Source organism: Stigmatopora nigra, unplaced genomic scaffold (assembly GCF_051989575.1).
Source record: "Stigmatopora nigra isolate UIUO_SnigA unplaced genomic scaffold, RoL_Snig_1.1 HiC_scaffold_26, whole genome shotgun sequence".
Taxonomy (NCBI): Eukaryota; Metazoa; Chordata; class Actinopteri; order Syngnathiformes; family Syngnathidae; genus Stigmatopora; species Stigmatopora nigra.
In genome coordinates, this window is record NW_027551605.1 from 1,267,235 (window position 1) to 1,281,515 (window position 14,281).

Here is a 14,281-nt window from a genome sequence, read left to right on the forward strand (position 1 = left end):
TTCATGTTGCTCTTCTCCTGCTGAATGTGCAGTACTTGCTAGGTAGGGTTTTATGATATTTTGACATTCATTCTTTTTTTGTTGTTTATTGTTTTTTGAAATACTTGGGCTTTTTATCCCTCAGTTTTTTGGTGAGAAAGCACAAGCACAAAGTGGCTGTGTCTTTCTGACAAAAATCTTTTCACAGGTTGTCTTCCTTTCACAGCTTGTATACATTTAATGTTCAACAATTGACATAATGAATACATGATTCTCGCATTTACTCAGATGAATAGCAGGGTAAACTGTTGTTTACATTAGGCTTAGTGTTACTAAAATATTTAAATGGTGTCTCACATTAACATGTGCAAACATTGCTAGATTGAAGGATGGAGGTGCATATATTTTTTTCACGTGTTGGATAATACCATTTCTCAATTGTATGGAATGTGTTCCTCAATGTGATAAAACCAATGAGCCATGATATAAATATGAAGAAAATTAAAAACACTGCACTGAAGCTGCAAAAAGTGAATTTATCAAGTATCCCGCCACTTCATTTATTTATCCTTAACAAAATTAATTGCTGATGAACTGTTGTTCAAGTTACTTTTCAGAAGTAAAGAGTGATACAGTCGTATCTCTAATTACAAAATTAATTGGTTCCAAACTTTTGTCGTAGGTTGAAAATCGTAAGTAAAGCAGTACTTTACATGTAAATTCCCTAATTTGTTCCACGTTCCTCACACAACTACCAAATGAATCCCTTAAAATTGATCTAAGTGTCCCAATTTTGTATGAAAGATGCAAAAAAAAAAACAAAATAAGAGAAAATTATAAGAAAATGATTTATTAATATCTTAAAATTAATAACATACTTACAAAATCTAGCCGTGTTGAAACGCAGGGGGACAAGAGGAAGCTAAATCTAGGCAAAAGAGAGAGCACACTAACACATGAACACACATTTCATAAACATTAATGTTTTGGGTGGGTGGATGGTATCTTGGAAGGATGGGTGGGTTGGTGTTTTGGTATGGTTTTTGGATGGATGGACAGACGGACGGACGGGTGGCAGGATGGATGGATGGATGGATGGATGGGTGGGTGGGTAGTGTTATGGCGGATGGATGGATGGATGGGTGGATGGAAGGATTAGCCCTTAACCCTTTGAGTCTGCGTGCTGTTTGTATCATGATGCTTGTCGTCTTAGCAACCTTAACTAAAGGGAACGGAGCTTTGGTGAAAGGTCAGTTGTCCAGAGTGTTGTCTTCCGTTTAGCCGCAGTGGTCTGCAATTATCTCCAGTTCACCCGTGATTCTGGAGATGACACATTTTCTTGAAATGGTGGATGGATAGATGTATACATGATATGAAACAATGAAAGATTATGCACCATGTATAGTTATGTAGCCAGCTTTTTGTAAAAAGTGTAGGGATAGATGAGTTCCGTGATGTTTGGCGGGCTTAACGAATGGGGTGGTTTATACTAAATATCATATTTTTTAAGAATATGCAATGCCTAATATTCAGCCAGAGAATTTGCAGTAAGTTTGGGTCATTGTCTGTTGGCATTATTTATTTTAAAATAATACTTAACATCCAAACATTGGACAGGTAACCGTTTCACAATTATTTTTTTATGACCCTCGAATGGGATTTCAATTTGTTACACAGGTATCATTACGGACTCAATGAACCTATGCAGTAGTTTATCTGTAGGCACTATTTGTTGGTTACCTCAGATACTCCATGAGGTGTTCAGCGGAAACCAGTCCAGAGTTGCTCGCTTGTCAATGTGCTCCCAGTGCGAACGGTGAACAGTGAACTGTGTGAACGGCGACGAGATTAAATGTCTTGTTAAATGTACCAGACTTCCATTTAACACCTAACCTGCTCTTTGAACCTTGGAAACACCCTGCAAAGAACTACCTTATTTTCACAACTACAAGATGCACTTAAAAGTCTTAAATTTGCTCCAAATTAGACAGGGCGCCTTATAATCCAGTGCGCTTTATATATGGACCAATACTAAAATTGTTATCACGATAAAATAAAATAAATCAGTCGATAGGGTACACCATCCTCTACAGCTCTCACTACTACGGCAAGCAGCCCCCGACTCTACTATTTTCCCTCTAGAAAAGTCTATAGTTATTTGGTCAATACACCCAGTATGACGCCGAGCACACTACACTGGTGTTGTTTTTTGTCACAAATTATGGGTGTACGTTATACACGGCTGTGCGTTATAGTCAAATGAATACGGTATTTGTTTTTTTTCGACCGATATGGCTCTTTCAATATTTTGGGTTGGTGACCCCTGGTCTAGGTAATTATGAGGCTACAATGTTTTCTGGCATGTTGACTTAAATCAGAGGAATAAATAAACCTGTGTTTCTAACAAACTAGAGTGAATGTTATTGTTGGAAACACTGTATAGCATCCTTCATGGATCGCTCTGAAGCTTGATTTTTTTTAGGTGTATTTCCTACTCGGTGCGTATTGAGCTGATTTACCGCATTGCCAAACACCACTCATTATTCAAAATCACTATGCATATTTATTTTTCTGAAAGGACTGTTCATTATCCTGCCACACTTATTCCCACACTATCGCTTTGCATTTTGCGCGATTATTTCTAGCCACTCTATTGAACCACTTGATGCCTGTTTTGTCACACAGGGGGTGTTTTTCCCGCTATCATACCATGTGTCGTGTCTCTCTTGGTCTGCCCTCCCCCCTTCTACCATCTGGTGGAGATGACTCATACTAATAGAATACTAGAGGGTATTTTCTCATGCCTCTATTAGCAAATGTTTCAACTGAATAATAAGTAAGTGCCTATTCAATCTGACATGGGGCGTAAATCACACTCAACCCTGAACTGGTCGCCAGCCACGGTGCAACTACACATATCCACACTGGGATTCCTTTATAATTCTCACGGGCTACAGTGAAGTCAGACATATTTAGCTTTAAACTCCATACATTCATTACTGCTTGGGTTACTGGAGCCCATCCCAGTTGACTTACGAGTTTCAGCTTGAATTTTGCCATTTTTATGATTTTTTTTATACTTAACATATAAAAACAATCAACTAAAGCCGCGAATATTGGAGTTTTGAAGTGGTGAAAGATCAAAGTAAATAAATTGTTTAACTTTGTACAGGTGCTAATTTAAAAACGTTAAAATTTGAATTCAAGGACCGTTTATGAATTTTCTACCTCTTCCCTTTTGGGTTTCTTCTCTTTTTAGTGAACAGAGTATCTGTCAGGCACGAGCTGCTGTTATGGTGTATGACGACGCCAATAAGAAGTGGGTGCCGGCGGGTGGCTCAACTGGCTTTAGCAGAGTCCACATCTACCACCACACAGGAAACAATGCCTTCCGTGTCGTGGGCCGTAAGATTCAAGATCATCAGGTCAGTACATGCTAGTATCTTTTGATTAGATATAGTGAAAAGATCAATTAACTCAGCTATACAACTACATTGTGTTTGTGTTTCAAAACCTAATATCCCCAACAACAAGGGAAACATTTAATTCAGGTAGTTCACAGTTTCAGCATGTTTATGTGTGTCAAAAACAACATATTTTATTTTATTGACAAAATAAATTTGATTAAACATTTATTTACATTTAAAATTATTTAACAATGAGTGTATCCTTGGGGGTCAAAGGGTCATTTTGTTATATTTGACCTTAAATAAAAAGTATTTATTGCTGGTTACCGATAAAGCTATGGGTAATTTTTTTTTTACCAAATATGGTGTATCAAACACTGTAGTTCCACGTACCCTTATGATGTTACTGTGTGACTCTACAACTTGGGAATTTATTTGTAAGAGCAAGCTCTGACAACACTTTGTTTATACTCTTTCGCCAACCAAACCCGATAAAAAACCATGGGCGCGCTTCTTGTCTAAACGGTTATAGCTGAATTCAAAGTATGGTTTTGACGAAACAAAAATCACATTGAAAGAGTGCACAAGTAGAGAGAGCCGTTGAACGTTGCACCTACAGGTGCGGCCATTTTGGAAAAATAATGATCATGTTAATGAACATATACATGTAAGATTATATATGATAATGTAGACCAGGAATGGCCGTGATAATCGACAAACCGCAAAGTAGGATCGCCCCTATTATTTACTACCATACTACATTTTCCCACCTATACAAGTACACAAGTACAATTATCAAGAAGTTTATTCATTAAATATTAGAGTTATAAGCATATAAAATGACAATGAATTAATATATAAATATAATCTATATTTAAAATAAATACTTTAAATACTGTACATACAGTGAAAATAGTTAATCTCTGAGGAACTTGACATAAATAATTAAAAACAGTTAATAGGAGTTTTAGGCCATGTCCCCCTGCAAAGTCCAGATCTTGAAGGCCAGACCATTCAGCGACATGCAGCTTCGCGTTCACAACCATGTTATCAAAGGTACTATTTTCCCATTAACCTGTTCTCATTTTGATCCGGCTAGATGTGCATGGTGGTAAGCGGAGTCAGTTATTGTATTTAAACATTATATTTACAATTATTAGAGGTTTATTTGTAAACAAACTCTCAGCAACCTGTTGATATAGAGAGCATCTTTCTTATCTCCTTCCCTTTTCAGGTGGTGATAAACTGTGCCATTCCTAAGGGGTTGAAGTACAATCAGGCCACACAGACCTTTCATCAGTGGCGGGATGCTCGGCAGGTCTACGGCCTTAATTTTGGCAGCAAGGAGGATGCCAATGTATTTGCCAGTGCCATGATGCATGCCCTTGAAGTCTTGAACTCCCAGGAGACAGGTAGCTTCACCATTGTTCGTGTGTGTGCGTGTGTGCATGTGTAAGGGCATAGTACAGTGTTCCCTCGCTACTTCACGCTTCAGCTATCGCGGACTCAGAGCGTCGCAGATTTTTTTCAGGAAAAAAATAAATAAAAAATTTAAAGATATTAAGTTAAAATTATAAATTACATCATTTTACAAGAGGTGGAAACAAAATATTCAAAAAGAATTAGTATTTGCATCAAAGAAATGGTCAATAACATGGTTAGAGTTCAGGAATCGCATTGATGACGTCATGGCCTGGTTGCAACACCTGAAGTGAAATTACCTGGGAAGATAACCAGATAAAATAAAAAGTTAAACTCAGCCCATCTCAACTCATTTTCTGAACCACATTATCCTTATTAGGCGCACGGGGGGTGCCCGAGATAGATAACTATGCACTCTCACACCCATATCTAGGGGTAAAGTGTCCAATCAGCCTACCATACATGTTTTTGGAATGTGGGAGGAACCTGGAGTACCCAGTGGAAACCCACACAAGCAAACTCAGGTGAACTGACTTGGATTTGAACCTAGGACCCCAGAGCTGTGAGGCTGATGCACTAACCACTCGCGCCACCAGGCCGTACACAGTAGTTAAACTTTAGGAATAAAAACTATGGAGTGTTGGATTTGGAAGACGTGGCATTCGCGGGTTGGATACTCTGCAATAAATACTCCAGAACATTTTGAATGTGATGTCCCGATGCTGTTTAAAGTGGGTATAATTAATTGTTTCCATGCTAGACAGAGTTATAAATTGCTACCAGGAGAGTGTTCAGTGAAAGTTCAGTGTCCTACTGAGATAAATGGTTAATAAAAGATGGGCTACGTCAGTAAGTTGCTGCGTAACAACTGTAATAACATATCTTAGTATTTAAAAATATCTGCACACAGGAATGATCTCATGCTAAGAGCTTGCTGGTCAGCACTCACACATTTGAAGCACTGTGGTATTCATCGTTGTACTAAATTATGTTACAAATATTCCCTGGCTGTGACCTTGGTGATACACATTAGCCTTGCTTTATGACTCATGCACTCATTACATTGTCTCATACTCTAGCTGCATTCCTGAATATAGATTTGTTGCCATGCAGAAATTATTTAAGGGTTAAGAAACCTTGACCTTGTAATACTGTCTCTTTTGCAATTGTTAAAAATGTCCCTGTGCTTTGGTTTCAACATAGATTAATCATCTGGTAATACTTTTTAGAATACTCCGTCTCTCCAATGAGAGGATATACAGTAATTATGGCTCCAAAGACTGCTCATGACCCATTGTGCCCCCTGGCTTCTCCTCTTTATAATGCTCGTCCACTATTTCTACAGCGAGTCTTTTATCCTCTAATAATCTCATCTCATTTTCTGAACCGCTTTGGTCGCAGAGGGTTCTGGAGCCTATCCCAGCTGACTTCGGGCCAGAGGCGGGGGAAACCCTAAATAGGTGGCCAGCCAATCGCAGGGCACAAGGAGACATACAACCATTCATGCTCACCCATACCTAAGGGCCATTTGCAGTGACCAATAAGCCAACCATGCATGTCTTTGGAATGTGGGAGGAAACTGGAGTACCCGCAGAAATCCCACACAGGCAACATGCAAACTCTAGACGGGTGGATTTAAACCCAGGTTTCCCACTGTGAGGCCGAGACGCCAACCACTCATCCGCTTGGCCGCCCATTCAAATAATCCTACCTTCTAATTAATCTTGAAGTGAGTGTTTAGTATGTGTTTGTTCACATGTAACCTGACGAGTTGTGAAGCAAATGCATTGGACTTATGACATATCTATTCAGCTAGTTTGGTAAATCTATACATATGTTTAGGGAATTACATGCATTTATTCTTGAGTCTTCCCTCATGCCAGAGTTGTTGTGTTTACATAATGGAGTAATGTCTTGTTGGTTGAAAAGTGCAATTAGGGGCATAGCTTCGCCAGTTCTTTGAGGTATAACACATACCTGTCATACCTGTTTTTTCTGAATTTTTCAAATTGTGTACGCCGTATAGGAACCTTTGTATGGGAATTAAAAAAAAAAGATAAATGTTCTTTGTAAAACTGATATCGTTTTACCCATTTCGGTCTATCTAATTGGTAAATTCTAAGTCACTGGTAGCAGACGAACACATCATCGACTGCTTTATTTTATTATTTACTTTAATATTGTCAGGCTTTAAGCATGATATGCGCACACGCACTCTCCTTTCACACGTCCGCTTTTTTACTATGTAAATATAGCGCGTCAGCAAGTCAATTGAAATTCCAGAGATATTGAGAAACTGCAGGATGCCGGCCAATATTTCGGATTCTGAATGTTCAACAATCAGAATGAAGAAAGTATTAGTGCGTTTGCACAGATTCAAGGTGAACCCCTCACCCTGCGATTAAGTGGTTCAGCAATTGAATGGAAGAATGAAAGAAAGTTCATTCACTGACAGAGATACATTGAGAAAATAGATGGGAATAGCAAGAGGCCAATTTTAGACTGGATTCTTTATGTGCCAGGGAATCCATTTTCCAATGCAATAGTTATTAATAGAACTCAAGGATCAATTTTATATTGGGAAAACTGTGGAGAAGTCAAGGGCCCATTCCCCAGATTCCAGAAACATCCATCTCTATTTATGCAGTCATATTTTGCATATCTCGGATGCTATGATGTTACGAGGCAAATATGACATTTGGAACATCACATTATAATTCAGCTGTATATGCTTTACGGTCTAAATTAATACACAAGTGTAACCGTGGCAGCGTAAAGACAGGTGGAATTTCCTTTGTCTTACTTAAGCTTTACTAGTTCCATCTGTGTGTGTGTTTTGAGTTACTGTGCTTACTTCCTGACAATGTCATGTTAAAAATGTTCACACTCAGAATACTGTCAGAGAATTTGGACCAAAGCTTCTACCGAATAGCGAACGAATGTTATGAGTCATGCTTACATACTTTTGCCACTCTGTTTCCAATACCTATTCAGTGACATAGGCAACCCAAACACATTGTGGGGATTGGCAGGCTCGATGACAGATTGTTTCTCTGCTCATTACGTAGGTGGTTAAGTAAAAAAGAAACACATTGACCCTGCCCTTCACCCCAGTGGTCCCACACGAACTCTTTGCAGATATGTAAACTAAATCTCTTTGACCTTGTATTTTTACATTCCACTCCAGGATTGTTTTTTTCTTTTAGAAGACTGCCATTCATGCAACATAAAGTCAGCAGGAAATATACAATGTATAAACTAGATTAGGCGCACATGGCTCACAAGCAGCTTTCCTGGCCAAAATCAATGTGGCTCTTTGCTATTTATGATATTTTGTATATTTCATACAGAAAACAGGTTAATGGGAGTTTTAGTCCAAGTCCTCCTGCGCAGTCCAGTCCTTGGAGGGTAGCCCCCTTTCAGTGAAGTACAGCATCGCATTCGGGATGAAACAGTTTAAGAACCAGTCCATTGTGAATGTTCTCGTGATCCAGGCTTTCCGGTTGCCCATCCAGTATACCAGACTGGCAGCAAGACTTTGTTCTTACGGTCAAACTTGTAGATTAACGACGTAGCATTTTCAACGCCAAAATCCATACAATGTTGCAAGAGGCTCGGTGAATAGACTTTCTGTGTACGATGCAAAATGAATGCAATCCAAAGAAAAGGCATGATGCTGTTTGTATTATCGGCACATCATTCTTCTACGGTTAAAATTCCCTTCTTCTCCTGCGCTGAGTGCAACCCATTTCAGTACCGAAGATAAAGCGGTGCCCTGACTTCCGCCATTTTTTACCGTCTGTTTTCTTTCCGTCTTCCACTTGCAGGTTTCAGCGTCGATTTTGACATTTTTATGAACTTTTTTCATACTTCAAAAAACTGCGAATGTTGAAGCTGCCAAGTGGTGAAAGATCACAGTAAATGAGGGGTCGACAAACCAAGATGTTGAAAGAGCCATGTTGGAAAAGAACAAATGTGTCAGGAACTGCAAAAAAAAAGAAATAATTAACACAACACATGCTGTATGTATCTATGTTAGCCTATCAAAATGACTTGGTTGGCTACGAATACATCATGAGCATTGATATTTAAATGTTTATGTCCTTGGCACCGCATTCGTGTGAATGCTCTGTTGTACAAAGATGCCTCAAATTGAACTTAAATTCAATAATAATTAATTATGTTTCATTGCTTTGATGAAATTAAAGAAGTGCTATAAAGAAATTCAATTTCGGATGCCATTTTTATTTAGTAGATTTGTCAAAACCACAGAAAAATGAAACATGCATATCGTGTCCTAGCCATCTGTAAACAGTTTTGCACGCTTTATCTCCCAGTTTGCAACCAAATTGAGTCTATTTTTGCTCTCCTATAATTTCTCCAGAAGTAATGCAATCATACTTTTTCTCTCTTTTACAACTGGGTATTCATCTGTAAATGTAGCATATCTTTCTTGGCTGCGGACAAGCCAGCGGACGTTATGCTCTTTTTGTTCGACAACTTCTGCATTGGTACTGAATATAAAGTATTCATTTCAAGAAATGTTTAATCCTCTTTTCCTCCATTATTTTTATTTTCCACTTAGGATCTATGTCCCATCACACTGTCACCAGTTTGTTTACAACAGCGATCTGGCATTATTTTCCATTATTGGGAAATTTGTTAACATAATTACCAAATCAGAGGCTGGCCATTTTGGCAAAATGGTCAGTGTATTTCCAGAAGGACATTAGCTATGTATCCTTCCCATTATCTATCCAATGCAGAGGCTGGTCGTGAATTTCAAACCGACGCTTTCAGTGCTATGTCTGAATCAATCCAACACTCAAAAATGATTTAATGTCTATAAAGCTACAGCTGCGACACATAAAGAAAAACATCAATAATAACCACATACAATTGAAATCTTATTTATGGAATATAACCATATTTTACTCACCAAAAATTATTTTTATTTGTATACAAAATCCATCCTCCTTTCTTTCCTCCTTCTTTTCTATCGCCATCGAAGCTAATGCCAAAAAAAGAGCCTGTCCAGTCGTATTTCTGGCATAAGGTTTTTATTCGATTTAGTGCTGAAAATGTTTGTTCCCAGTTGTGACAGGCTTGCTTGCTTTGGAGTTGTCAGACCTTTCGTAATGATGTCCAGCTATACTTGAAAAGTCCATCTTGAAAATGGCTTTGACAGTAAATCTGCAAACAAATCCATTTCTTCTCCTCCTTTGGCCATTGCGGGTTGACAATACCACTATTAAATCAACACAACAATATATTTGCTTGTGCAGCTTGCTCCAGATACAATTTGGTAGCTCTGGCTAGTCCTCTCAATCAACCCAATCATAGTTGGTGAAAGCGATGACGTATCCCTACGCCTGTGAGAAGGCAATGACGTATCCCTACGCCTACAAGAAGGCAATGACGTATCCTTTGGCCTTTGTGTCACCAAATCGAATTCTGATTGTTTAAAACAACAGTCTTATTGACACTTGTTTAATGCAGGAGAGCCTGCAGAACTGATTATGAAGGCATATTTCTGACCCTGGCAACAAATAATGGCTGAAATGTGATAGGTTAGATGCTCAAATATGAAATCACACATCTGGAAGCAGCACAACCAGGGGAAAACCAATGAAAGGAAGCTGACAGACAATTTGGAATTATTTAATAAGTATTCATGGACAAAACATAATTTACATCAGTCTGTGATTCAGATATTTTTTTAGGCCAGCAGAGAAGGCCTTGCAGGCCCTGACGGTCCATCACTAATCCAGTGTACAAATAATAATTTGTCCAAGAAGTAGCAACCAATAAAGAAGAGAGCTCCTCTTTTGTCCGGAACCCCAGACCCCTTTCTTCTCTCTAAATTTCATTCTGTTTTCGAGCAATGCGTATCCATCTTTCATTAGTACAGAAGGGTGCAGAATAACCGCACCCAGTGTCGTCTATATTAGTCAACAGACAAAAGATTGAGCTGGTTGCGCAACAGGTACCTAGCCTGTTTTCTGCAACAGGGGAAAGTTTGATCCTCTGTGAAAAGATTTTTTTTTTATTTGTATATTTTTTGTGGAAGTTGAACTTGAGGTCATGCAGTGTTAAGCAACTCAGGAAATTGACAGCTCAGCTATGATTTTGTGTGTGAGCTCCCAGGAATATACTAGAGCAGGGGTGGCCAACCCGCGGCTCGCGAGCCGCATGCGGCTCTTTGCCCGGTTTCATGCGGCTCTTACGTCCATATCAAAGTTTGTATTTGTGTTTTATTTTTATTTGCGTGTGCGCTTCGCTTGAGTTCAATACGGTATTTTCGTCCAATGCGCATGTGCTCGGGATGAAAATACCTCAAAGTTTCCCAGTAGGAGCAAGGTCATTTAAGTAAACGTTTTTAACAGAGTGGGAGAGCTCCCGTGAACCAGAAGCGACAATGAACAGCGTCGCGCACACACAAAGTATCCCAAAGATCGAGCCTCGGCTGAAAAAGCCACACCCCCTGCGAGGCAGACCAAGGCGAGAGTGCTCAGCCGGGAGCAGCCAATAGGAGAGTGAGGCGTACACCACGTGGTGGGCGCGCTACCAAAAAGCCATTCATAATAAATGAGAGCTCACAAGGAGCGAATGTTGCGCAAAAATAGGCTCTAATTTTATGCCAGAAGTCCCACTAAGTAACATGCATAGCAAAAGAAAAACGCTATTGTAAATTATTATATTTTTGTTTGTGGACTTGGTTGAACTGAGAGTTTGTCTGTGTGAGACAGTGCACACAATGTTCATTGTTGATAATGACTGGCCTGTGCTGTTAGTGCTGTAGGAGTCAATTTATGTCATTACTATGCTGGTGTGTGACATTTACAATAAATCTGGCTGAGCAAAGGTATGTGTATGATGTGGCTCTTTGCGGTAACACAGTAAAAAATGTGGCTCTTTGCGGTACCACAGTAAAAAATGTGGCTCTTGGTCTCTGACTGGTTGGCCACCCCTGTACTAGAGCTACTGAGCTAGTGAGTGAAGCTGGCAACTGGGGGATGGAAATATCACTCAGACCTTGTATTGGGTCAGATACCACCACACTGTGGAGCGATGTTTGCTGACAGAAAAGGCCAAGACTACTGCTGTCTGTCTCTTTGTATGTACATGGAACACAGACGGATACTTAAGAATTGCCTTGATGTGATTTTGAAAATAAAGGTTTGTAATATTAGTTGTGGAAACAGCTTTTATTACGATATTGTAACATTATTTAAATGACAGACATTTTTTTTTATGTGCATCCAACTGGAAAGTATCTTGTTGTTAGTTCACATATTTTCTGTCATTGTTGATTGCATTGCTACACAATCTAGCATGCCAAGTCTTGCTTAGTCTATCCTTATGAAGAAATTCTTATTATTTGCTGACTGACTTCGGTGCGGCCACTAGTGCGTGTGCGTAGCCGGTCGACTTGCCGAAAGACATTTAGCCGATTGACATCTGGCCGACAGCCAACTCACCGAAAGACCATCTGGCCGAACGTAGAATTAGCCGAACGACTATTTGGCCGACCGACTATCTAGCCGAAGAACATTTAGCCGACGCGCTCGCCCTGCCCCGGATCTTGGGTGTGTACAAGTTTTTCAACCTCGGCCCGTTACTGATCACAACGTTCATTTAGAATAACAAGTTACAGATAACAACAAAGGAGTTATAACAATATATACTGTAATTTACACCAGAATAGAACACATTGAGATTAATCTTTGAATTAAGATTCTCAGCAAATCATTTTGAATGTATACTTCCTAAAATATTGGGAAATTATTGAAAAATAAAATATATTTAACAGTTATATATTTCTGCGTATCTCGAACTCCAAAGAGTTATCAATTAAACAACTACTACAAGTTCAAATATGGTGCTTTAATTAAGTCCAAATTGCAATGCTTTCTAATACAAATATTTTTTTATGCAAAAAAAATGAGAAGACTGAGAAATTTGTTCCCACGTTATTCAAATTAATTAATATTTCCTAAAAAACAAGTCAATTATTGATTATGGAAGATAGCCGTACCTAAATCCCCAATGCCGTGCCACCAGACTCGGTAAAAATTCTAAATAGTCCTTTTGGAGGCATATTTTTTTTTGTAGACAAGCTTTTTCCATCCAACTCTGTAAATAAAGTGACAATGATTGTTGCATTACAAAGCTGTTTTATACTCAAGTTAAGAAAATAGGAGCTTTCTTTCTTTTTCTTGTTCGAGAATGACAATTTACAGTATATCTCAGAAAATAAAAATAAAAGCGCCATGACAAATGAAAAAACACATTGGTGGCACCAGCACTTGGACCTGGTGTCCAAGTCGTCCAGTTTTAGGATTTAAAGGGAGCATGGTTGGGCAAGAGGAGAGTTTTAAAACCAATAGTAGATGATGGGCAGAGCTATAATATAATGTTTAGGTGTTAAAATATCTCTTTCTGTGAAGCTTTTATTGCATGACACTTCATATTCTGTATTATATATCAAATCTTTATATATCTGTGTTTTGCTTTACACAGGTCCCACATTGCCTAGGCAGTCCCAAAATGTTCAGAATGGTCCCACCCAAGAGGAAGTAGATTTTCGAAGAAGGTATGGAGCGCATTCACACTCGAACATTTTTCCGTGTTTATGCTTTTCTTTATTATATGAATAAAAATTAAAATAGTCATGGTCTCTCATGCCACAAAGATTAACCTTCACAATCTCCCTCAGTTTGGCGTAGCATGATTTCCTAAGATATCTGATATCTGTCAGGAGTCGCTGGATTGCCTCTCCTGGCATGACGTCACGATAATTATCAGCTGTGACTAATTACATGATTAGATTATTTTTGGTATTTAAGCATTATGATTTTCTGTGAACGCTGTCGGATCGTTCTGGTTTCGTTTCCTGTTTTCCCTCGTAGTCATTGCCGTTTCCATTGATGCCACGCCGCATGTTCTTTTCGTTTGAAATGAGTGATCAAGCCAAGTTCTTTATGTTATGTTACCACGTTTATTAAATCAACCTACAAGAGCAACAGATCTGCCTTCCCCTTTCCGTTTACTTCGGCGACTCTGCTTCTGGGTTCAACTTTCCCTCCGATCGTGTCGCACTACGCGGCGCGATCATAACAATATCAGGTTTACCCGCTCCATTAAATATTCCTAAATACCCTTACTATTTTACTTAATTTAACAATCATTTATTAACAAACCATTATTATCATTGAAGCCTGAACGACCTTCAATTTTAAGGGCTCTATTGTTATTCATTAGTTTTCTGAACTGGGTTATCCTGACGTGGAGAATGGGGGGCCTTTCCCAACTTACTATGGGCGCCAGGTGGGGTACACCCTGAATTTTGAATTTAGTGGATACAAAAGGCGCATAGATTGATTTGGCATTACGTCCACTTTGGGGAAAATTTTAGATTTTAAGTGCACCCGATGTGAGTAGATATGTGCCACGTTGTATTTACACGGGTT

General features: G+C 38.9%; 1 protein-coding gene across 9 annotated transcripts in view; it reads left to right on the forward strand.

The window, feature by feature from the left end:
- enah (ENAH actin regulator) overlaps nt 1–14,281 on the forward strand; it is a 62,713-nt gene that overhangs the window by 22,246 nt on the left and 26,186 nt on the right. For all 9 annotated transcript variants that reach the window (XM_077711421.1, XM_077711424.1, XM_077711425.1 and 6 more), the window contains 3 exons: nt 3,239–3,404; nt 4,621–4,798; nt 13,332–13,404. In XM_077711421.1, coding sequence (XP_077567547.1) covers nt 3,239–3,404; nt 4,621–4,798; nt 13,332–13,404 — 417 coding nt within the window. The remainder of the gene's footprint in view (nt 1–3,238; nt 3,405–4,620; nt 4,799–13,331; nt 13,405–14,281) is intronic.